Source organism: Protomyctophum bolini (genome assembly GCF_963924005.1).
Source record: "Protomyctophum bolini genome assembly, chromosome: 5".
Taxonomy (NCBI): domain Eukaryota; kingdom Metazoa; phylum Chordata; class Actinopteri; order Myctophiformes; family Myctophidae; genus Protomyctophum; species Protomyctophum bolini.
In genome coordinates, this window is record NC_137866.1 from 13385849 (window position 1) to 13409753 (window position 23905).

Here is a 23905-nt window from a genome sequence, read left to right on the forward strand (position 1 = left end):
CAGTCTCACCAGCAACAGCTGACTATAGTGATGTTTCATGGTTTAATTTGGGCTACTTTTAATGCTGTTAAAATGCGCTGCCTTGCATAAAAAATGACAGGACAGGCTACGATCGATCGAGGACCAGCATCAGGAAGATATTATATAAACTACATGAACTATTAACTATAGGTAGGACTAGGCTACAGGAACACATGGTGTGTCGACCTATCGGTCTGTGTATAGGCTATAGGCTAGCCTCAGTAGCCTGGGGTTGAACAGTTGCATAGACAATTCAGTCACTCTGCGAACCCGCAGCGTGGGGAAAACAGCCACTTTAATTTTGTCCCATGTGCCACTGCCGCCTTGCGCGCCAGCCAGATTCATTCTCTCCTCGATCGTATAGTATCTACTTGGACGACCATGCCTCAGCCTGGATGGAGACGTTTGGTCGGGTCGACAGCGACCACTTAACAAAATTATACGAAATTTGCTATGAAAATCAGAAAAGCCAAAGACAGGTTAATAAACCACCGCGGATTTGGAGTGGTTTGTCGAAGTCTCGCTGCATATGTGGTGCGAACAGCGCTGCTTTTGCCCTAAATTGATTTGTCGAGGAGGCGAGTATACGAGTCAACCCGCATGCTTGCAAGCGCTCTGGAGAAGTGGGCAACTGCAGGGCGCATAACGAAAGAGTAGCGTTTTTAGACTAACAAAGAAGGTTAAGTTATCAGTCAATATGATGTAGTTTGCTATATTCTGTTCGACTTCTAGACTTCTTAGGAGACAGAGTCAACTATTGTAGCTAGATAGACTCGTTGGATGCTGGTGTGACTGACGAGTGAGAGATGCGCGGAGTAACATGGACATCCGAGAAGGGATAAACACAAACATCATTTTTTACAGAGGATACACTGAGGTAAGTTAAGTACAACGTACTGTAGAAGATGATAATTCTGTTACCCCTTTGTTATAATTCCACCATAATGTTATTCTTATTTGCCTGATTCACCAGGCTTATCATTGGGTTGAAATATTTGGGTCGTATGGACAGTTGGACACTGTCGTGACTGTTTCGATGTTTTGCCCCTCCACTGTTTTGGTTAAAATAATAATAATAATAATAATAATAATAATAAATAAATAAATACCTATATATAATTATGTGTATGTATGTATATATAATATATATATATATATATTAAAGAGAGAGAGAGAGATCGAGAGATGCGCTGCACACATGCTATACTGAAGGCATATAGTGTCCAGCTGCTCTGAATGCATGAACATAGCTCTACTGCTGCCTTTGACAGTGCCTTGCATTTAAAGCCATGTGTCTTGTTTCCCATTGGGCTATATGGATTTTTTTATGAATAAATAAAAACAGAGGCTGTACTGTATGCTCGATATTTCCATTTCCCAACCGATATGTAAAATAGATATACACAACTCTACAGGTCCCCATTTTAATAGCCTGCACTTTGTCCTCCAATTACCTAGGGCATTATTTCATCTCAACAGGGACTGGAATTCATCAAACAGCTCCTATACAGCTTGATTGTGGTTCTGATTGTCTTAAATCCATGTGTGTGTGTGTGTGTGTGTGTGTGTGTGTGTGTGTGTGTGTGTGTGTGTGTGCGCGCGCGCACATGGTGTGCACATGTACTCTGGAGCTTGTTAGTCCTGTGAAATCAAGTGCCAGAGAGTATACTTGTACCCTGCAAAAGCTACATAGATTGGAAATGTTTCAATATTCTTCCAATTTAATGTATACCCTCCCAGGATGTTACGAACCTCCTGTTGATACTCTTTTCACAAGACACATCTCAGCACTACCTTTTGAGTTAAGCCATTATGTTTGCAAATTGGTGCCTGTAACTGTAGGCATAAAGGGAATCGTTACTACCCAAAGCAGAGATGGAATTCCCGTTGCCGATTCCTGTGGAATGCAGTCACTCTGTGTAGCCAAATTGTAATGCTACTACTACTACTCTTCCCCTCTGGGAAGTATATGCTTATGGCTAAGCACGCCTCTGATGATGTCACAGTTGATCCAGACCACATCAGACAGAGAAGAACACGCATGAACTTCATTCCACCTCATTGGGCAATGGCACGTCACGTACGTGTCGTGCACACTGGTGCCCTGCATGGGTCTGGGAAAGTCACAACATGGTATGTAGATATAGATGCATGAATATGCAGCTTGACAAAGCATTATCATCAAACAATTTGACTTTGTCACAAGACAAATAGCGAACGTATCCAATCTTTAAGCTCCTGTATGAGTTCTCTCTCTTGATTGGATAAAGTTGGTACCCAGACCTGAAAATGCATTTTCTAACTAACTAAAGATCTGGAGAGACAGGGGAGACAGCTGTTGTAGAGCTATTTAGGACTTATTAAAACAATTATAATCACTTACTGCACCTTTAAGCATGAGCACACAGGAACACAATGGAAACAAGTCCACAGGACTTTTTTGTGTTATCTTTAGCCTTTAGTATTCAATCAATCAATCAAGCAAACAAACATTTTAAGATAACCTACCAGCCAGATCGATGTTTCCTAATTCACTTCTATTCCAAAGTAATGAGATGAGTGTGTTGAACAATAATGATTGCCACCTACAGATTTCAAGCCCTTAAAGAGTGACTCATACACTGCTGAGTAGAACTTTTCAAATAGTTCATCTGAATCTTTAAGATGCACGCCTGTCACTCACTCACTCACTCACTGCTGCTATTAGCCCCATGTGACCTGCTTTCCATCTTCATCAGCATACTCTCTCTGGTTGGCTTAGTTAAAATAGAAACATCACTGATCAGTCAGAAAACAAGAAACAGACTAGCAACGTCTGTACTGGTTCCAGGCATGACTTTATCGACAGAATTCTAATTACACCAGTCAAAGTTTCTGACATGCGGTATCTTTTTCGTAAGCCTAGTATACAGTATGTAGGCAGCGAGTGAGGAAGCTTTCAGCGTATTCAGATGACTTACTCCTGTCACAGGGGACCCGAAGACGAGTGCATTCAGAAAGTGCCCCTGGTGGGGTCTGGAAAAATGAAGAAGCTGGCGTGTGTTATGTCATGCCTGCGGCTTGTGTGCTTAGATCAAAACACCATTAGTCTCTTTGTCTTGTGGCACTATATTTGAGGCAGCTTTATGGCAAGGGAATATTGTTGGCGCATCCTCCTCTCTCCCCGAGTTGTGTCATTTGTGAGAAAAGTAAAAAATAAAATACACACTACTGTCCCACATTCAAAATGATGTGGTTTGTGAATGTCATTTCTCGAAGAGCAAGATTTCTCAGAATTCTCACCCTAATCTTGATATCTCCCGCATTTGAAGTCATTACAACCAGCAACACTGGAGTATTTAGGTAAAACATATTTATTACATTATCTTAATGAGTATTCTTTCAGGAATTTATAAAATAATTATTTCATAATGACAGCCACATGTCAAAATAAACATTTCATGGTCACACAAATGGACTAAAAGACACCAATCCAATACCTACATGAGATCATCATACAATCATCAGCCTGCCTTACCATCAAATAGCAAAATATGTATTCCCTATTTCCCTTCCTACTTTAGTCATCTCTGCAATTACATTAAGGTGAAGGACTGGGTCTTTAAATGAGACTGTATAATTCTATCATCTAATTAGGACCATGCTGTCAATTTTGCTCCCACCGTTGGCAGAGAGCTGCTTCGTAAATGTTTCATTCCTATGCGAGTTGAATCGACGTACACAGGATTCGAGGGAAATTTCACATTCCGTACCACCAATAGTCTCAACTCAAGGCAAGCCCCACCAGAAAATGAATTTTAATGACTCAATGCACTTAGAGGAGGAAGATGAGCTATACATGCAGGAAAACACCATGATTGAGTTGGTGTCTGCAGATCAAGTGAAGTTAAGGCTTGGGCGATTAAAGATGCAGCATGATTTTTTTTCCTCCTGAGTGGGAGTTTGGTCTCATTCATGATTCAGAGCTGGGGTGGGGGTGGAGTTGGAGGTGGGGATGCTCACACATTTTTGTGTGAATTTCATCCCCGCAACAGAAAGGACATGGCATACTCTTTCATTAATAGTTTTTTTTGTGGCATGAAAAATTGATGGTGCCAGAGAGATTGGATGGAACGGAGAGGGTCAAATCAACTGCCATCGCCTGTCGGCTTCTGTGTCGGACTCAGCTGCTATCTATGGTTTATCTATTCCAGCTGGTGCGCTGTCAGAAGGGAGAAGGCAGAGGAGGTGTCTCTTAACAACACTGTACCTTGGATTTTTTTTACCATTACTCCACCCGCCATACATTGTATGCAAGGATGCCTAATAATTTCCCTCAAACGCTGCATCAGTGCTTAATCTAAGCTAATTTCCCACATTCTTCAAGAGACACTGAAAACCTTCAGTATTAACAGGAACAACTATGGCGTCATGTTAGGATCATTGTGTTGGCTAGAGTTATTTATTTTTTTTGATTTATTTTTTTCAATCAGTCTGTGATTGACTACAAGAACCCCAACGTCCCTATTATAGGCATATCAAAATAGGCAAATAGCAAATATAGGTATACATTCACTGAAAATAGGAGATCTACAAGCTCAACAACTTATATAGATCAGCTTTTCTCTGCAAAGAGATTTGGGGCTCCAATTTCGTCTAATCTTTCTAAATACACTGTTTTGGGATTTAGCAGTGGGGAAGGGGTGTTCCCCCACTAAAGTTGGTATTTTGGTTACCTGTTTAAATCCCTAAAACACCTCCGTTACCCGTTATATTATGCATAGGTGTGGTTCACTCATGCCGTTCTTTTTTTTTCCTCCACCCTGCACAGAGCCAAGAACACTCGTCTTTTCATTGAATCACAACTCGCTCAAATCTCGCTCATTTTTTAAATTGTAAACTAGGAAGTTAGGGCTTTCATTTGGTATTTAGATCGTGTGTGTAGGCCGTCTCTACGGAACGGTATGAAACAAAAAGGAAAGTTCGTAAAGTTCGGATTTAGACAGATTAAACCCCATTTGCTGCTATGGGGTGATGAACTGAATGAGCAAATGGAATCACGCACACGGCACGCCTGGCACAAATAACTTCTTTGACTATACAAGTATATAAACACAATGGACACAAGGAAGTGGCAGGCAAAATTACAAAGAGATGCATAGGAGAATAAGGAGAGATGACGCAGCCTGCCCTGCACTACGCGGACATCTCAATTGAGGCGCGGTGCTCGCCACTCTTTACCAAACTAATTTGGCATAGGGTTTACGGGTGCTTTTAAAATGCATCGCTTTTCCAAATGTGTTTGACCAAAATAGCAATTTAGGGGAAAGCGTGCCAGCACGCCCATGACCACACCTCTAGGCGACAAAAGATAGCGGGTGATGCTGGATAAAAATACCATTAAGGGACAGAGAAAGCTCCTACACTGACCTACAGTATATTCGTAATTTTCGGGCAGCGGCTGAATTGCGGGCCACGTTGCGGGTAAAGGCGGCAACGAAATTGGAGCCCTTGGTGTACAGGGGCGGAAAAGGAGAGGACCAAGTATAGATCCCTTCGAGTCTCTTCAAGTTGATATTCATACTGTACAAAACACATCCTACACATTAATGGAATCCAATGATTCTTGGAAAATCTAACAGTATAGTATGAATATCGGTATTCAGTAGTATTCTTTACAAAAAGGTTGGCAGTAATGTGAGTTGTAGTCCGTGTGTGGACTAAACATGCCAGACAGTCTGGACCTGTAATGCATGTGCCTACTGTATCTTTTCAATTAATCCAGGATAGGAGTCTGCCTGCTTATTCTAATTTACAGTTCACCACAGTAGGGCCAGTGTGTCATATAGTGCATGGGCTGGGCACTATTCAATTTATAGCTATCACTTAGCTCCCATATATAGCCATCATATTGCAGACTCGATTAACCTAAATACATCTTCATCACTATAGGAGAAATACTGCACGTAAATTTGGGCATGGTTAAACTGTTGTTTTCATCAGCAGGCAATACGTTGAAAAACATTCCACATGGTTCATAGAATGACAGGAGACAACTCAGTGACACAGCTGAGCATTAGAGCTTGAGTCTATGGCTTGACAATGTAAGGAACTAGAATCTTACAGGCGCGCTCGAGTCTTTGCTTCTCTGTGAATATCATTTGTCCGAGTGAGACACAAAAACAAAGTGTACATTTTGAACGAAGGCAGACAGCTGTAGTCGTAGTTTGGCCGTAGTCCATAGTCCATCTTAACCCGTAGAACTTGCACTAGTCCCGACAACCTTACAGGCGTATGCAAAGGCTAATCTTCTGTAATTTAGATAGCATTTTATATAGACATAGCACTCTAGTGTATATTCATAGTTTCATTGTACAGATATTCTACTGTTAGACAGATGTTAGGTTCTTAGCTTGCTTATGATCCTTGATGACCTTGATGTACATATTCTTGCTTACTGTAAATCGCTAAAGTGCTAAATGCCTAAATTGTAAATAGTTTCCGTGTTGTTCCATGGTGTTGTTTTTGAGGGGCACTAGCTCCTCCTATATACAGGTTTAATGTTTGTGTTTAGTTCAATGTTTGTTTTAAAAACGCCATTGACAATAAAGAGAAATTAATGTTTATTTAGTCACTAACACAAACATTAAATCCCATTAACAATACATTTAATTTAATGTTTGTTATGACACCGTTTGTTTTACATCATTACATCACCTAATCATAGAACTCCATCCTCGATGTTGTAAAATGATAAGAGCGCCCCTCACTTCACATGGGTGTGATTTATTTTCTCTGTAAATAAGAAGATACAGACAGACAGTCGGTAACAATGGAAGTTGAAGATCCATGCCCCACCCAGCTATGCAATACCCGTGTCAGAGTACCTGTTCCACCCATCTGTCCGTGTCCCTTTTATGCCCATATATAGATTTCTGTATCTGTCTCTCTGTGTTCCTTTATTCCTATGGAGTTCTGTGTCAGGCATGCCCAAATATGGAGTGTTGTGATGTCAGAACAGGCCAGCTCCATATATTATGGAGCATGGGCAGGGGCCCTGTCCAGAGCCCAGGCAGAGAGGCCTTTTGTGGCGGATCTGGTCGACTCTGAGCGACTCTGACACCAGGCTCTGCACTCCCAGCGGGGGTGTGGATTGTGGAACGCGTGTGTTGAATTTGAAGTCGGTGGGTTAGGGTCATAGCAAGCGTTAATGTTTAACAACTTTTAAGGGTTCAGTTTTGCTGGCTTGTACAAACAGTGAGGACCCAATGTCAGCCAACGAGGACGCGCATCAGGCACAGAACACTCTGTTTGATGCAGGACATAAGGCACCTTCCCCGGGTAATAGGAATAAGCCCATTAGAGTACATTAGCTTGCTCTAAGCCACCAGCAACAGCTTTTTCATGTCCACAGGTAGCCAGATCAAAAGGACCATCAACAAATACTGAGGGACACAGTTACTGCTGCGCTGTACAGGGGAGTACGGAGTAGGCACTAACAGACAGATGTTTGCTGTCATCAGGAGAAAAAAAAGGGAAAAAAGGATGGCATTTTCATTAGTATTCAAGTCCTATGTAAGGATTTGACATACCTGACAAGGATAATTCATTCACCACAGGTGGCGAGTACTAGATAATATATGAAGATATTTTAGATTGTTTCATTGTTAACTTTCTTTGGAAACTGTAGATACGTTTGGAGAGATTGAGGAAGGAAAATAACCAATCAGTATCAAGTATTTCACCCTGTTTCTGAGAGAGGAAAGAGGACAAGTCTCCTACTATATTATTAACTTAACTCACTTGCAGCAAACAAATAAGTGAGTTCGTTTAGCCTGAAAATAATTTATAGGTCTTGTCGTCGGCTCGTCGCCACTTAGGTCACAAGGGTAATTCATTTGTAATGTGGAGACGGTCGGGCTGTACCATGGACACGCCACAACTCTCAGAGCCATCATCGGAGCACTCAAGCTTCTTTGGATCAAAAGGCTGTCTCTTTTATCCTCCTCGCTAACCCCTCTGTCAGATGTCTCATGTCTCTGGGCTTGCTCAGTAATAGAGATCAAGATATCCTTGTTATAGGTCTTCTGACACTTTATACACTGTCATCATGGCCATGGGTAGGCCATGGGTAAATGCTAATTACCAGCACCAGGCCGGAACGGCTGTAGACAGGGATTACGTTTTCGCACCTGTCTGTCCGTGTGTCTGTCCATTCGTCACCAGCTAATCTCCGGCACTGTTGGACTTATCAGCATGACACATTGCAAGGAAGAACCTCTGCCCCATTTTTTAAATGGTGCTATTACAGGGCACAACAGGGCACTTCACATTTTGGCCTGTAACTCTTGAACCATAGATCGCACAATCCCCCCTAAAAAATTAGGCCCATTTCTGTCCAACAAGATTTTCTGCCATTTTCTTCAAATATTTTGTTCATCCATCTCTGTGGTGACGTAATCAAATCTGTCAGCCTTTTCAGATTCTATTCTGATTGGCTTTCAAAGTTTGTGGGAGGGGTCCGTTTTTCACAAATGAAAATGTCACAAATCATGATGACAATGTGTAAAATGTGAAGCGGACTGTCAGCCTGCTTCAAATTTAGGTTTTGAACCCTGGTTTCGCAATCAAAATCAGACAAGATTTACTGCCATTTCGTCATTTCTTCAAAACACACTTTTTTGAGTGGTGCTTGTAGCGGACCCAGCTGGCAATAAGGAGTTGGAGATCGACTGATGAATTTTACCATTTTATTTGTAAACTGTCACCGTGAAAACTGAAAGAAAAACATAATACATACATCAAAGATCAATAAGCATCACATCAATAGCGTCACATATCAGTACATCATATATATAAGCAGTTTCATAATATAAAAGTAAATCATATTTATGGCATAACATGTCTACATTTCTGATAATTATTACAAAATATGCATCCTGAACCATAAATCATAATCCACATTAGACAGATCAGGAAACAATGAAACTCCAAACAAACATTCAGTGAACAATAACAAGAAAACATAAGAAACAATAATACCTTTTTCCCCTTCCAGCTAGGCGCTAAATCATAGAGTTCTAAACGGCATGTCTCTCTCAAGGTCCATTCTTGTGTTCTCTCAAAGTTGTCCATGGGGATCGCACCAAACATGTCCGTTTGTCATGCGATTCCCCATGCCGTCCGTCCATGCCAAACAATTCCTCTCTCTGCACCTCTCCCAGCTGGATTTAAATAGCCCTCTGATGACAGCCGGAAGGAGCTGGCTGGCGCTTCCGGCCATACTCTTCAAAATAAAAGTTTGACCATCCCGGGGTCCGTTACACTCCCACCAAAAATAGTGATTTTTAAAACCCTTTAGATAAAGTTAAAAATTACAATTTATTTTTACATAAAAATCATGTGACCCCGGACGCATTTAAGATTTTCACAATAGGTAGCAATAATCTGAACAACCCTTCTCCCACCATGATTCCTCCTCCCACCATGGGTACGGATGCCTGTACGTCATCTGGTTGTCGTCCTCGTTGCAGTGGTGCTCCTCTAGCTGCTCGTGTCGCTACTAAAGCAGTCAGGGTGTCTTCCTTGGCAGCCACTGCCTTGGGGGCCTGGCCCTCAACTTGAACTTGATTCTGAGGGATGGCATGAGGCTCGGCCCCTCCGACCTGCAGAACACCAGCTCCAACTGAATCCCCTGGCCTCTTGGGATCGGAGGCTACGGCTGATGCACCCTGCTGGGCTGAGTCTTTGGGCTTCCCTGCTGCCACTCCCTCGTTCACCTCCAGTTGTTCCTCGATGCCCTTTTCTTCCTTGCGATCCAGCGCACCCGACCTGGCTGTTGTGTCTGGCAGTGGTGGATCTCCTTTTGTTGCTCCTCTGACAGCCTGGAGCTTCCTTTGCTGCTCCTGTGCGACAGCCTGGCGCTTCCTTTGCTGCTCCTGTGCGGCAGCCTGGCGCTTCCTCTGCTGCTCCCGCTCCTGTACGGCATCCTGGAGCCTCCTCTGCTGCTCCCGCTCCTGTGCGGCAGCCTGGAGCCTCCTCTGCTGCTCCCGCTCCTGTGCGGCAGCCTGGCGCTTCCTCTGCTGCTCTCTCTCCTCTGTGGCCTTTAGCTGCTCCAGTTCTTCCTTCTTTTTCTGCTCTTCCACTTGTCTTGTTGCCTTTAGCTGCTCCAGTTCTTCCTTCTTTTTCTGCTCACGTATCATTTCATACTCTGTTGTCCATGATGAGGCTTTGGAGTGAAAGGAATCATAACTAAACTTTTCATGAAAATAATTATGCACTTCCATTCCGTAAAACTTTCCATTGACCATATTCTCAGCAACAACTTTGAAAAACTCTCTTGAAGCGCATTCACATAAAGCCACTCGGCCTCGTAGACCATCAGGTGGTGTGATGCATTTCTGCCGGATTTCACCATACAGTTCAAAAATGTCTTTACTCTTCTCCAAGGTGTAAAGGAGAAGTCTTGGGTCCCTCTCTGTAACGCTGGACCTTAACTGTTTCTTTACTACTCGTGCTGCCATTTTCCAATGTTCATATAGGTCAAAAATACTTTTCAATTTCTGCTCAACCTCGGAATCTGTATGGTCTGCCATTTTGTAAACAACTAAATATACCTTAAATTACAGGATTAATGTAGCACAGTAAACTCATATTTCCATAGATAATTGTATTGCAAATGAACAAAACAAACACTTAACCTTTGCATTTGCAAACCTTAATAGCAGAAAAATTTAACCTTCCTTATAGCCTATGCAATTTAAATATGCCCTTTAAAAATGTAAATGTCCATCATTATAAAAGTTGAATTCCGTATAGTCATTCTTTGTTTCCTGACCGTGTGTAAGATTGAAGAGTGTGGTTGAGCTCAGATGCCTTGGAGTGAGAGGTCCATTTTATTGCAGGTGTACTGTAGGCAGCAGGCCTCCATGGTTTGTAGAATGTAGAGATGATCCGGGTAAAGTTTTCACTGTAGCGGACCCAGCTGGCAATAAGGAGTTGGAGATCGACTGATGAATTTTACCATTTTATTTGTAAACTGTCACCGTGAAAACTGAAAGAAAAACATAATACATACATCAAAGATCAATAAGCATCACATCAATAGCGTCACATATCAGTACATCATATATATAAGCAGTTTCATAATATAAAAGTAAATCATATTTATGGCATAACATGTCTACATTTCTGATAATTATTACAAAATATGCATCCTGAACCATAAATCATAATCCACATTAGACAGATCAGGAAACAATGAAACTCCAAACAAACATTCAGTGAACAATAACAAGAAAACATAAGAAACAATAATACCTTTTTCCCCTTCCAGCTAGGCGCTAAATCATAGAGTTCTAAACGGCATGTCTCTCTCAAGGTCCATTCTTGTGTTCTCTCAAAGTTGTCCATGGGGATCGCACCAAACATGTCCGTTTGTCATGCGATTCCCCATGCCGTCCGTCCATGCCAAACAATTCCTCTCTCTGCACCTCTCCCAGCTGGATTTAAATAGCCCTCTGATGACAGCCGGAAGGAGCTGGCTGGCGCTTCCGGCCATACTCTTCAAAATAAAAGTTTGACCATCCCGGGGTCCGTTACAGTGCTGCCCCTCCAATGCAAAGCAATGTGTGTGTCTTTCTGTTTAGGGTACCAACAGGTGACAAAGTGGCGCTGTTGCGCTTCACACCGTGCACAGGTGCTGAGTTTTTAACAACCATTACGTGGCACACACACACACACACACACACACACACACACACACACACACACACACACACACACACACACACACACACACACACACACACACACACACACACACACACCAGGGAGGAGGGCTTGTACAGTACAGTACAGTACAGTACAGTACAGTACAGTACAGTACAGTACAGTACAGTACAGTACAGTACAGTACAGTACAGTACAGTACCACTCAGTTCAGGCGGATCTGTTTTTTTTATACTACTCCAACAAATGTTGTCCAAAACACACAGATCGATACATATTATCTCTTAAGCCATGTGATAAAGATGTATCAGTGAGATTTGGCAGATTCCCAAAGAGAGGCTGGTGGGGGTCTGCACTCAGAGGAGCGTACTTTTCTAGTTTTGTATGTTCTTGTGCAACAAATGCTGAAACACTTCCTGGAAACAGTTTTGTGGCTCTCTCAGTGGTACTGTGCTAAAGAATATTGAATATTGGAATATGTATTGGCGATGCCTGTATTGTATGGTACAGTGTAAATATGATGTCCATATTGCAATAGTTTGATTGTTTTTTTTTGTTTGTTTATGATAAAATGTCTGAATTTGTATTGCACTGAGCCATGCATACAAATCCCTCTGCAATGTAGAGGGATAAATAAGTGAAAGGAGAGCAGAGAAGACATGCAAAATGACAGTAAAACTACATCTAGCCTCTATTAAAGATTTACGTATGTATTATAAGGTTTTGGGGGCTTCTTCATCTTTTATTTATTTATTTGGATAGTAGTAGTGGAGAGTGACAAGAAACAGGGAGAGAGGGAGTGACACGCAGCAAAGGTCACCAGGCTCGGGAATCGAACCTGTGACACACCGGACCAGAGCCCATATGTGGTTGCGCCTCAACCGCTAGGCCATCAGTGCCCTGTAGAGACAGGTATTTTGATCATACGTGTATTGTATCGGCAATCATCGTGACTCCTGTGAAACGACGTACGTATCCTAACGTGAGTTGTCCGCCGATACATAGTCCTATATATGTACCAGAGTTGCAGTACTGCAAATGTATTCATTGGGACTGGTGGGCTAAAACATGTTAAACATGTCAATGATATGAAAAAGGTAAAGTTAAAAAGGTAAAGTTATTTTGTTGTTGAATTTCCTCGGCTCCCCTTTTCCCTGTATCGGAGGCATAATCGTATGTAATTTATTCTGCGCTTTTCTCACAATTATTCTCACGAAGGAGGAGCACTCCAAAAATATCTCGGTGAGAGGAACATGAGAAAGGATTCAAAGTCTTTCTGTTTTGTTATTAAAAGCCAACATTTGCTCATGACATTAACATTAATAACTGCAAGATGATTTAGAACTAAGTTGACACTCTGAGATTTACTGTGTGTGTGTGTGTGTGTGTGTGTGTGTGTGTGTGTGTGTGTGTGTGTGTGTGTGTGTGTGTGTGTGTGTGCGCGTGCGTGCGCGCGTCCGTGATGTTTTTAGTACATGTATGCTGTGAGGCTGTGCGGGCGAGCATGTCAGGCAATGGAGCTGATGTATTTAAATAAGGATCAGTATGATTTGGCATGCCTTACAGTGGTTCAGAGATAAGAGGCGTGTTGAGAACTAAGAAACTGTGAAAATACAACCCATGTGTTGTGGCCTTTTTGCCCAAGTGTCATGAAGGTACTAATTCTTTCATATTCTCATTTATCCAAGCGTGCTGATTGTGTCCAGTCAAAGGAACGGGCTGACTAAAAACAAGACTAATTTAATTCCTTATTTTCGTCTGTCCATACCAGGGGGGCAGTGAGACAGATATTTTGTGAAGCCACTAAGGAAATCGGGACATCCTGAAAGTTCATATAATGGCCTGTTGTGGCGCTGTCATCCCCATAGAGGTGCATGTATTTGGGCCCAACTTCACCTAGACTGTATTACCTTAATAAACATGGTCATGAATACTTTCTGCTTCCAGTCACTAGTTTAAAATCTCATTTCTCATGTCATAATATTATTTTTGGAAAATTATGGTCCCATTTATTAAAAGAATGACCATAAAGTCGCGTATGTTCTGAGGGGCGTGGCTACCGTTACAGTCTATGAACGGGAGCCACCCCCCATTCGAGTCAAAATAAAAACCAACTAAGAAGAAGGGGGGAATTCCCGCCTCTTTGTCTGGGCCAGCCAATGGCCAGCTGGGCCAAAACTGATCTAGAAAGATGGCGATTTACAATACAAGGACTGACTGGCTTCATTTTACGTCCATATCAGACCCGGCGAATGCTTTGTCCATATTCTTTTACAGTCTATGGTCCACACTCCGAATCAAATTGCATGCCAGTCTGCCGAACCAATCTATGATGTAGAAACTTTGATCTGTTGATTTGCCAGAAAAGATTGTATCGACATATTAGATAGGGTGAAAATGTGTCTCATTATCATATCACAACTTTATTCGAGACTTCAATGGAGTCTAATCATGGATGAATTACGCTTTAGTCCTTGAGAAAAATCAATAGGCTAAGTCTCCCCTGGGGAACTAAAATGGTTTTCGCACAGCATACAGTACAGTCAGCTCTTTATGTCAGAAATGCAAAATCCTACCAGCTCTGAAGAATTTAAGGACAGAATTCTGTGCCAGGACAGAGCTTTATTACATGCTAGGGTAGAGGCTGACAACCAGCCTGCCTTTTGTTTTGTCTCAGCATGTTTCAGTACAATCCCTTTATGTTTCACTTGCAGCCATGATCCCTATTATGCAATGTTAAGCACACTTAAGCAAACTCTTTCTTACAAGTCTTTAGTAAGAGCTTTGCTAGGACAAATCAGTGTCTATGTTTGCACAAGGGGCCAAGGTTTAGTGCTCCCTCTCTACTGTATGTTCATTCATATCAAATATCTGGTTTTAAACAGTACCTGTAGAGGAGATCTTGAAAAAACAAGAAGGTGGCACGCCAATAGCCAGAGTGCCAATATTTTATTAGGACAGCAGGTAAGACAAAAATGAATCCAACGTTTCGGCGGTTAAGCCTTCATCAGGGAAAACATATACCTGCACATAGAAAAACCATTGTTGCTAGCACAGACACTGTGTACTAGTTAAAAGCTTGCCTAGTACTGTACATGTACATGTTTCTTCAAAGAGTAATGTACTGTTGGGGTGCAACAGGTAATAAAACTAATCAAAAAAATCGTTGTGCGGTGCCTTGAGCTATTTTTATGCTACATTGTTGTACCACAACGTACTGTATAAAATAGGGCTTAAGTGGTTTAATCTCAGACTATCGATTCAGTTGATTATAGAATCTTTGCACATTGATTCATTGATATTGTTATTATTGATATGTGTATTGGAGCTAACTAATGTTAGTTCAGTGTTTCCTGCATGGTTCTGGGCATAATTAATTAATTAGATTAATTCGTTAAGATTAATTTGTATTATTGCTCTTGTATTGCTACTGTATTATTGCATTATTATATTCAGCTATTAGTTTAGTATTAGTATATATTAGTATATATTAGTATTTCTAGCCTGGCGCGGCCAGACTTCACCCGCCCCTATTGCATATGCATATGCCCCGAGGCGCAGCCCAGCGCAGTGGTATATTAACATTTCAAAGCATGGCTAGTAGATTTCCGTCCTACAAACATTAAATTCTCATTGATAATGAATGGAGAATTTTAGGTCATAGTGTCTGAGCAAATCGGCTTAGTGCCTCTTTATGTCCTACACAAACATTACATTTCCATTGACAATGAATGGAGAATAGTGAGTAAATAGGCATTGTGCCTATTTTACGTCATGATGATGTACACTTCACACAGGTGTGATTTCTTTAGTTGTAGGATATGCTTCAAATTATAGAGCTGTCATACTATTACAATTGTTTGTTGTGTAATGTTACTACCACTGTAATGTTATAGAGTGTCGCAGTCCCGCCCCCTCGAGAGAGAGATCCAGAAAAGAAATCCCTGTTCATTTTCCTCATAGACTTTTCAGAAAGTATTTATTTAAAGACGTTTATGCCGCGGACAAAGCCAACTCTTGTCGTGACAAATCATGACAATAAACACAATGTTTTGGGCCAAACAAAGAATTAGAAAGTAGAAAAAATACTTTTTTTGTAATTATTTGTTTGGTCATTTGATTTGTCACGACTTGAGTTGGCTTCGTACGGAGCTTAAAAGTTCATTACATAAATACTTTTACTTCTATTTTCTATACGGTGAGCGAGTCTTTTTCTGTCAAAGTTTGCCTTATGTTTTTGAGACCACCGCTACTGTAGTCAAGTTTGGGAAAAAAGGACGAAGAAAGGCGCACCAGTTTTCTCAGTGCTTCACCCTCTCCCCCTCCCCCACCTGCACCGCTGATAGCCCAAAGACGCTCTCTCCAGTTTTGGAATGCGGTCATTGATTGGTGATCGTTAACGTCTATTGAGACTAAGCATACACTCAACTCACGATACGTATCACGATATGAGGTTCATGATACGATTTTTCACTTTATTTTAAACACAAAATTATTTTCCAGACATGTACAAAAAGCTTTCTTTGATGGCATCTTAGAATAGATGTAGACCTATTTGACAGTGCAGAAACATAATTGCCTTCCTTGATGTATTAATGAGCATCAATAACGACCATCACCTGGGTAGTGGGTACAGACACACACAGCTCCCCTCTGCAGGCCTCTACTACTGAAAGTGACTGCATGGAGTCTGTCTCGTTTCTCTCCAAAAGCACTTGAATATGATGGAATATGATTAAAGCTCACATTTCATATCACACACACACACACCATGATTCACGAGCCCCCCCCCCCCCCCACAAAAAACAGGGAACAAGCTAGGGAACGCATTTTGTTACGATGATGTATATGTAATGTATGACCCGAATGGAAAGAAGACCGCAAGGTCTTTCTTCGGTGCTGTCCTTTTGGACCAATGCTGTGCTTGACTGTACCCTGTACTGTTTGCATCTTATTGTCTAATAAAATTATCAATCAATCAATTCTTTTCGCCAAAGCACATAGAAAGCCTCCGTCTTTAGCAACGGCCGCTGGCAGTGAGTGGGTGGATTATTGATGTATTTACTCTGGTCGTAAATGAGTTAATGGTTAATGATGGTTATCTAATTGTGCTGAGCAGGGAGAAACATGGAGCAGAGCCTGAACGCCAAGATAAAATATATCCACACTTGTATTCACAGTCTATAATAAAATATTGGTTCATTCTATTCGTGAGTTATCTGACTGAACTTAAACGTACTGTTTTGATGTGTTTACACGCCATTGGCGCTGTGGGCCTTGGAAAAAACATGACAGGTGTTATACGTCATTGGCAGAAGGCAGTGTTTATGTTTATTCTTATGTTTATTAAAGGATCCCCATTATAGACACATGGAAGAGCCTCTAGTCTACCTGGGGTCCTGAACAAAGCAAATACACCAGTAAGACACGCAAACGCGGGAAGCGAACGCAGCTCGTACATATTTGCGTTTTGGACGTATAGCTGCTTTGGGGACTCCTTATACGGTTATGGCTGAGTCATGGTGACGTAATCACTCAGCTCCATATATGGGCACAAAAGCGGGACAGACAGACACACAGACAGACAGACACACAGACATGATCTGCTAGGTCTCATAGTAAGTGCTCACTGCGTTCGCAATCACTGCGTTCGCAAATACAGATGTAATATGCAATAAAACAAAATAAAATAATACAAAAAACTAATTTACATTATAAACTCTAAAGTCCAGACAAATTAAACAAATACAAAAATCACAGTTATGTACTAGTTGGCAAGGTATCTCTTGATATATATTTTTTAAGTAATCTTGTTATGTATTGTGTTTTTGGGCAGCACATTCCAGAGTATTATTGACCTATATATACAGTGAGTAGTGAATGAGTTAAGAGCAGGGAGATAGAAATACAATAACAACCCCCCATGGGAAACAGAACTAAGAGCGCGCATAACAACCAACCAGGACCAGTAGCGCATACGCAGAAGGAATGCAGAAAGAACACACTTAGGTGAGCTTAAATAACCCGCCCAATTGGTCAGCGCATGACGTACTGTATGGGACTTGCAGAAAACTGTATACAGTAGTACAGTACACCCACATGGTAATGGACAAGCATGTTAACCTCTCGAGTGTGTGCTGCCTGAACTAACTCAGGCTACGTGCTGTATCATTAGTTGTAGGGCTATGCTCCTTTAATGCATTACGGCCGGTTGTGGTTATAACAGTCTGGGGACCAGTTGTTTTAGTGTGTGTTATTGTTGTCAGCCGTTGTCAGTTCAAGTGCTATAATATATAAGGAAAACCAGTGATGTGATTTTATCTCCTGCGAATAATACAAAGTAAGCCATGCTGTTCAAAAAGAGGAAGAATACATAAAGCTGTTAACACAATCAGCAGCGACAGGATTTCTTTCAAAATAGCAGCTCGGGGTGCCAAGCAGATATGACCACTTTTACTTTGTAAGCCCCCCCCCCCCCCCTTCCGTTCCGGACAAAAACGGGGAGAAATATTTTTGCTTGCTTATACCTCGCTATATCATTACGATAAATCATCCCTCGCGTTCATATTTTGAACGAGAGGCATGTTGAAGTCAGAAATGAAGAGCTTAGTATATCCATCTGGTCAAAACCACGGAGAGCTCCCTAGATTAGGAGATACAAGGCATTCTTTCTGAGCCGGGGGGGGGGGGTGGGGCGTTTGCCGCACGCACACAAATAAGTGGTTTCCAGATATATACATCTACATACATTATATATATATATATATATATATATATATATACACACACATTTTTACGAGCTCACAATGTGTTGCAAAGCACTTGTAGACCGGCTATTGTCACAGAATGAGTTCCTCCAGAATAATGGTGGGAATGTGGTTAAAAATCTAAATTACTTGTGGCTTTCAAGACAGGACATATTCTCATCATCCCCTGGACATTGCTTTTAGGGGGGTCAAAAAGTCAACAGTATGGATGATAGGTGCACCGTGTAAATGTAGCAAAAGGCCATGTGTAGACTGGGCCCTAGAAGTGGGTTGCCTAGGAAACATGGACAATTACTATCCTTGTGATATAAAACAGTCAGTCAAACTGACTAGACCAGGGGTGGGAAACTTTGACGATGTAGAGGGCCACTATATTTCCACACTCACTCCAGTGGGCCACATTGCATACTGTCTTAGCAAAAATAGCCGATCTACAAGCTCAAAACACGTTGCAATGCGTTTTAAGCCTGTAGATCAGCTATTTTTGCTATATTTGAATATATCCAGATTTCTTTTTTATTGGAATCCTGAAAAGTAACCTTTGTATTTAATTTTAAATGCATTTAGTTATAGTTATGTTAACTGTATCAACTAAATACAAATTGGACATAAAAAAGACAATAACATTTTAATACTAATATAGACTGAACTTAAGTAATTAAAGCGGGGCATGTTTGGAATTGTAACAGCTGAAATCAATAATATATCAGTATTCTGATATAAAGGTGGGGGCCGCACGTGGCCCCCGGGCCGCCAGTTGCCCATGTATGGACTAGAGTAGACCATGTGACCAATAACCACTGGTTCTGAATGCCTAATGCCATACATTTCTTCCCCTCTGCATTTCTCTCTCTTTCTTTATTTCTATTACACTCACTTACTCTATTTTTCTTTTCCTTTGACAGAAGAACAGAGAAAGTGTCAGAAAGGACAAAGCCAAGATTCTGCACTCCTGTGATTGGATGTGAGCTTGTATTGACCCGAGACCATTAAAATGGAGTTGCTATGGAAACTTATACCGCTACTATCATTGGTGGAATGCCTGGCAGGTAAGCTTCCCGACATTCACATTCTTTGGTCCGCCATTAAAATATTTAATTGAATTTATTGTATTAAATGGAACATCACCTTTTGAACGGGCGCCAAGTGCAAGAAAGAGGGATTTGCTATAGGGCTGAGGATTTACAGAAGTTTCTAAATCTCTAAATCTCCAAAACTTGTGTAGGCCTATAAATGGTATAAAGAATGCTCATGCTATATTCATTCTATTGGCAACTAAAGGCACCTAACCAGCAGTCCTTCAAAAGATGAATAGGAACTATTCCCTTCATTACACTTTTTTAAGTCATTGAATCATGTATGGGAAGAATAAGTGAGGCTCTCACTCTTAAAGACAGCCGATATCTTATCATAACGTACTATATGAATGTGAAAAGCGTTCAGTTTAAAGTGCACCTCAATTGTTACCCTAATTGAAGTTCCATCCGTAGCACGGAAATCTTGTCATTGATCTTGCTTTATATTAAATGCAGGACCTAATTTTCTCCCCTTACAAAATGTTCAGGGTCAAACACTCCTAACAATGTCAGTATATGAAGCTGGAAGCAAGATGAATACAGGACTTCATCATCACACGAGTAAGGCATCCAGAGGAATCTGTAATCTTTCAGAGCCACCCCTTCTCTCAGCTGGGGATCTAAAATAATTGTGCGTGCGTGCGTTCGTGTGTAGATGTTTTTTTTGTTCATGCAGTGTCTCCATTTAAGAGCGAGACCGCACGTGACGCCGGTGCCTAAATTTGCCTACACGGCAATTAGCACCACTTATCACTAGATCCAGTACGCATCGGTGGTTGTCTAATGAGCCTTTCCTCAGGGAACTGTGATTCACTTTGGGATTAGTAATTTCAAGATTAAGTGTAGATCACATTTTATGCCCTATTATACAGTAGGCATCATTTTAAATACACACACACGTCTGCCACATCAGTGGCAATCTTAGGCACAGATGCCACTGCCTGAAGGACCCCATCCAAGGACGCGATCTGTGTGAATAATGTACTACTGCTTAATTTATATCCCGTTGTATGATGGTGTTGCTTGCCAAAAATAGCCAATCTATTGTACACAACAACATCGGCAACAACATCGAATTAAAAATCTGCCTTTATTCCCCCGAGCCCTGCTTCGCAAACAGCTCTAGTTATAATTAAGAGGTATGGGTACAACATTTAAAGTTACTCATTCAAAGCACATCAGTTCTTGACAAGGGGAGCAGGGGGCGAGACATTAAGATGAAGTGTATTGTGTTGCACATCCCTTGCCTCACTTGCGGGGCTCACCCTCACAGTTGGGAGCTCAAGCTAACCAAGCATTAATATTCAGGACGGAGCTACATTACATATGCTCAGTTTCGAAGACAAGCATGGTGCAATAGCATAACGATAGACTTCCAAAGCCCCTCCGCGTTTCGAGAAAGACACGATAAGCATTTCAGTATGCAGGCGCATATGTGCCATAGCGGGTGGGGGAAGCACAGCGTGAGGATGGGAGATAGATAGGTAATGTTATGTAGGTTATTTATCCCGACTCCGAGAGAGTGTGTGTGTGTGTGTGTGTGTGTGTGTGAGAGAGTGAGAGAGAGAGAGAGAGAGAGAGAGAGAGAGAGAGAGAGAGAGAGAGAGAGAGAGAGTGTGTGTGTGTGTGTGTGGGTGGGTGTGTGGGTGTGTGGGTGTGTGTGTGGGCGGGTGTGTGTGTTTGTTTTTACTTTGCATGGAGTTGTGTGGGAGTGTGGACGGGCCAAGGGGAGGCATTCCCATTGTGAGTTCATCTGAAGTTAACCAGAGCTCCCCTAGCTCTCCCTCAGGGCTCAGAATGCCCAAGGCAAGGGTGTGTGTGTGTGTGTGTGTGTGTGTGTGTGTGTGTGTGTGTGTGTGTGTGTGTGTGTGTGTGTGTGTGTGCGAGTGCGTGCGCGTGTGTGTGTGTGTGTGTGTGTGCACATGCGTGTGTGTGTGTGTGTAGTATATATGGTGGGGTAGTTAGAGACAGACAGACAGACAGACAGACAGACAGACAGACAGACAGACAGACAGACAGACAGACAGACGAGATTAAAATAAATGCAGGTAATCGCCACACAATTATGTGTTGGCAAACGATGTTGGCAAATGATGGAAGTAGGAAGCTTCATCCAGAAAGTACATCTACACAGCTTACAAATGTGATTACAGAATTAGTATTGGACGTACTGTAGTGTAAAAGAAAAAAAAGAAAAAAGCACCTTCTATATTACATTCTCAGATGTGCACCGGCGTGTTCACTTTAGATACAGTAGTGTTGCCATAATGCAGTCCTGTTTTGTTATTCAATCTAACAAACACTCTTGGATTGTTATCACTATTGATTAATGGATGCATTGAATGCTGGTAGTAGTAGATCTGTTCAGTACTGGAAAATCCTGAGTGTTATTTAACTTTTGAGTCAAAGAATGGAGCTGTAAGTGTCCACATAACACTCTGTATTTCAGTGTTCAGTTGTGTTCTTAGTGTGGGATACCTGTACTGAGTAATGTGTATTGTGTATGTAATGTGTATTGTATGGCCAGTCATACAATACTTCTCCTAAATCATACATGTTGTTTACAGACTCCACAATGAAATCGTACATGTTTAGCCAACTACCCTATAAAAATAGCAGATCCACAAATCTTGCGATGCCGATGGAAAATTAAGGGCATATCTCTGGACTGCGCAGTATATCTTTTGCTAACTACCATATAGCTGCTGGGTGAATTCTGGGGCACATTGCCTGCATAGTACAGTATGTACTGATTTAACTCATTGATTCATCAAAAAGTGGCAGAGACTTTATGGCTCCTATTGCAAGGTTCTTCACTGTATCTTTGAAGTTTACTGTATATGTGAAGATGTACTGCAGAGTATTCTCTGGTGAAGGTTGCTCCTATAATTTATGTTGTATTTGCTCCATCCAGCAATGAAAATAGCGTATATGCAAAAGTCTGAATTTACATACAGTATACAGAGAGATAACCTAGAAATGCTTCCTGTATGCAACATTGTCAAATGGATAGTTGCGTTATTTCGTTTTGGTATGTCGTATGTTTGTTAACCTCTAATATGTGAACATTCTACTAAATACGTAAATGATAATACTAATTATTATGCCATTTTAGGATTTCTTCTCACGAAGAAAAATATATTAAAATAACACATCCATATCACACTAATCAGCTACTTACACATACAGTGCAAATACTGTAGGCAGTGATAAGCTTGCCATCAGTAAACATACAGCAATACGTACTGTTGTTTTGGACACTTAGGCCTACTGTTGACTTTGTCTCATACTGCATTGTTAGTATTTACCAAGCAAAAGGATCCATATAATCACACTCTGCCCACTGTCAACCAGCCATATCGAATCCCCAAATGGTCAAATCATGCATTCTGGAAGTTAGTATGTTTGGATTACATTACTTCACTGTTGGAAACCATGATGAATGTTCCCATTACTATAGACGACGGCAGCTGGTAAGTGACAAATAACCTACTGAGCAATGTTGGAGAGGAAAAGGTGGGGATATTACTCCAATTAGATGACAAATGGCATTCTCAACAGCAATATGTTCTTGGGTTTATGTAGCCATTCAATAGAGGGAACAGCTAGAGAACAACCGCACAGAAAAAAATCTTTAATTTGCTATTCCTTCACATGGAGTTGCGTTCAATCAATGCTCTTTGCCCAGTGAACATGATATTGAATGTGGGGAACACAGGGAATGGAACAGTGCTTGATATGTATACTAGTTTTGATTAAGTGTAAAAAAAATGGTATGACACAATTGGATGTACAGTATGCAGTCAAATCCTCAGTGTTAATCTAACTCTGACAGTGAACAAATAGAACAATATAACCCTATAACCCTTACAACTCCTGCAAATAATACCTTTATGGAAACCATTAAAGTGGGCCTCCTTTGTGCTGCTATTTATTATTCATATTTTTCCATTCAATTACTTTGGTCCCAAACAACATACTGTAACACGAAATCTACCATGGCTGGATTGATATGGAATTTATTATGCACCTGCATTCTCCCTGGAGGATGGTCCCCAAGGATTTTACTGACGCCCATGAACTATTCTCTGGGTCAAAATAGGCCAAAATGTCCACCGCACATAGTTTTACTCTCAATTCTCAAACAAGGTGTCTTGTAAAATACTTTCTGGATTGCTAGAGAATTTGCTGTGCATCTTCATACTCCCTGGAGGATAAACCCTACTGCAGTTTGGTGACTATGGCATGACCGCTAGTGTCACCCTTAGGCTATTCACGATTGTGATTTAAAAATAATTAATGGTACTGGTATTTTGCTTTTAAAGGACAATT

General features: G+C 41.3%; 1 protein-coding gene across 2 annotated transcripts in view; it reads left to right on the plus strand.

Moving 5' to 3' along the window:
• Nucleotides 1-437: 437 nt before the first annotated feature.
• The window catches only part of cntn3a.1 (contactin 3a, tandem duplicate 1), a 129155-nt gene continuing 105687 nt past the window's right edge, over nt 438-23905 (plus strand). For both annotated transcript variants that reach the window (XM_080764108.1, XM_080764109.1), the window contains exons 1-2: nt 438-898; nt 19403-19546. In XM_080764108.1, the coding sequence (XP_080620234.1) occupies nt 19492-19546 (55 nt within the window). In that variant the 5' untranslated portion in view covers nt 438-898; nt 19403-19491. The remainder of the gene's footprint in view (nt 899-19402; nt 19547-23905) is intronic.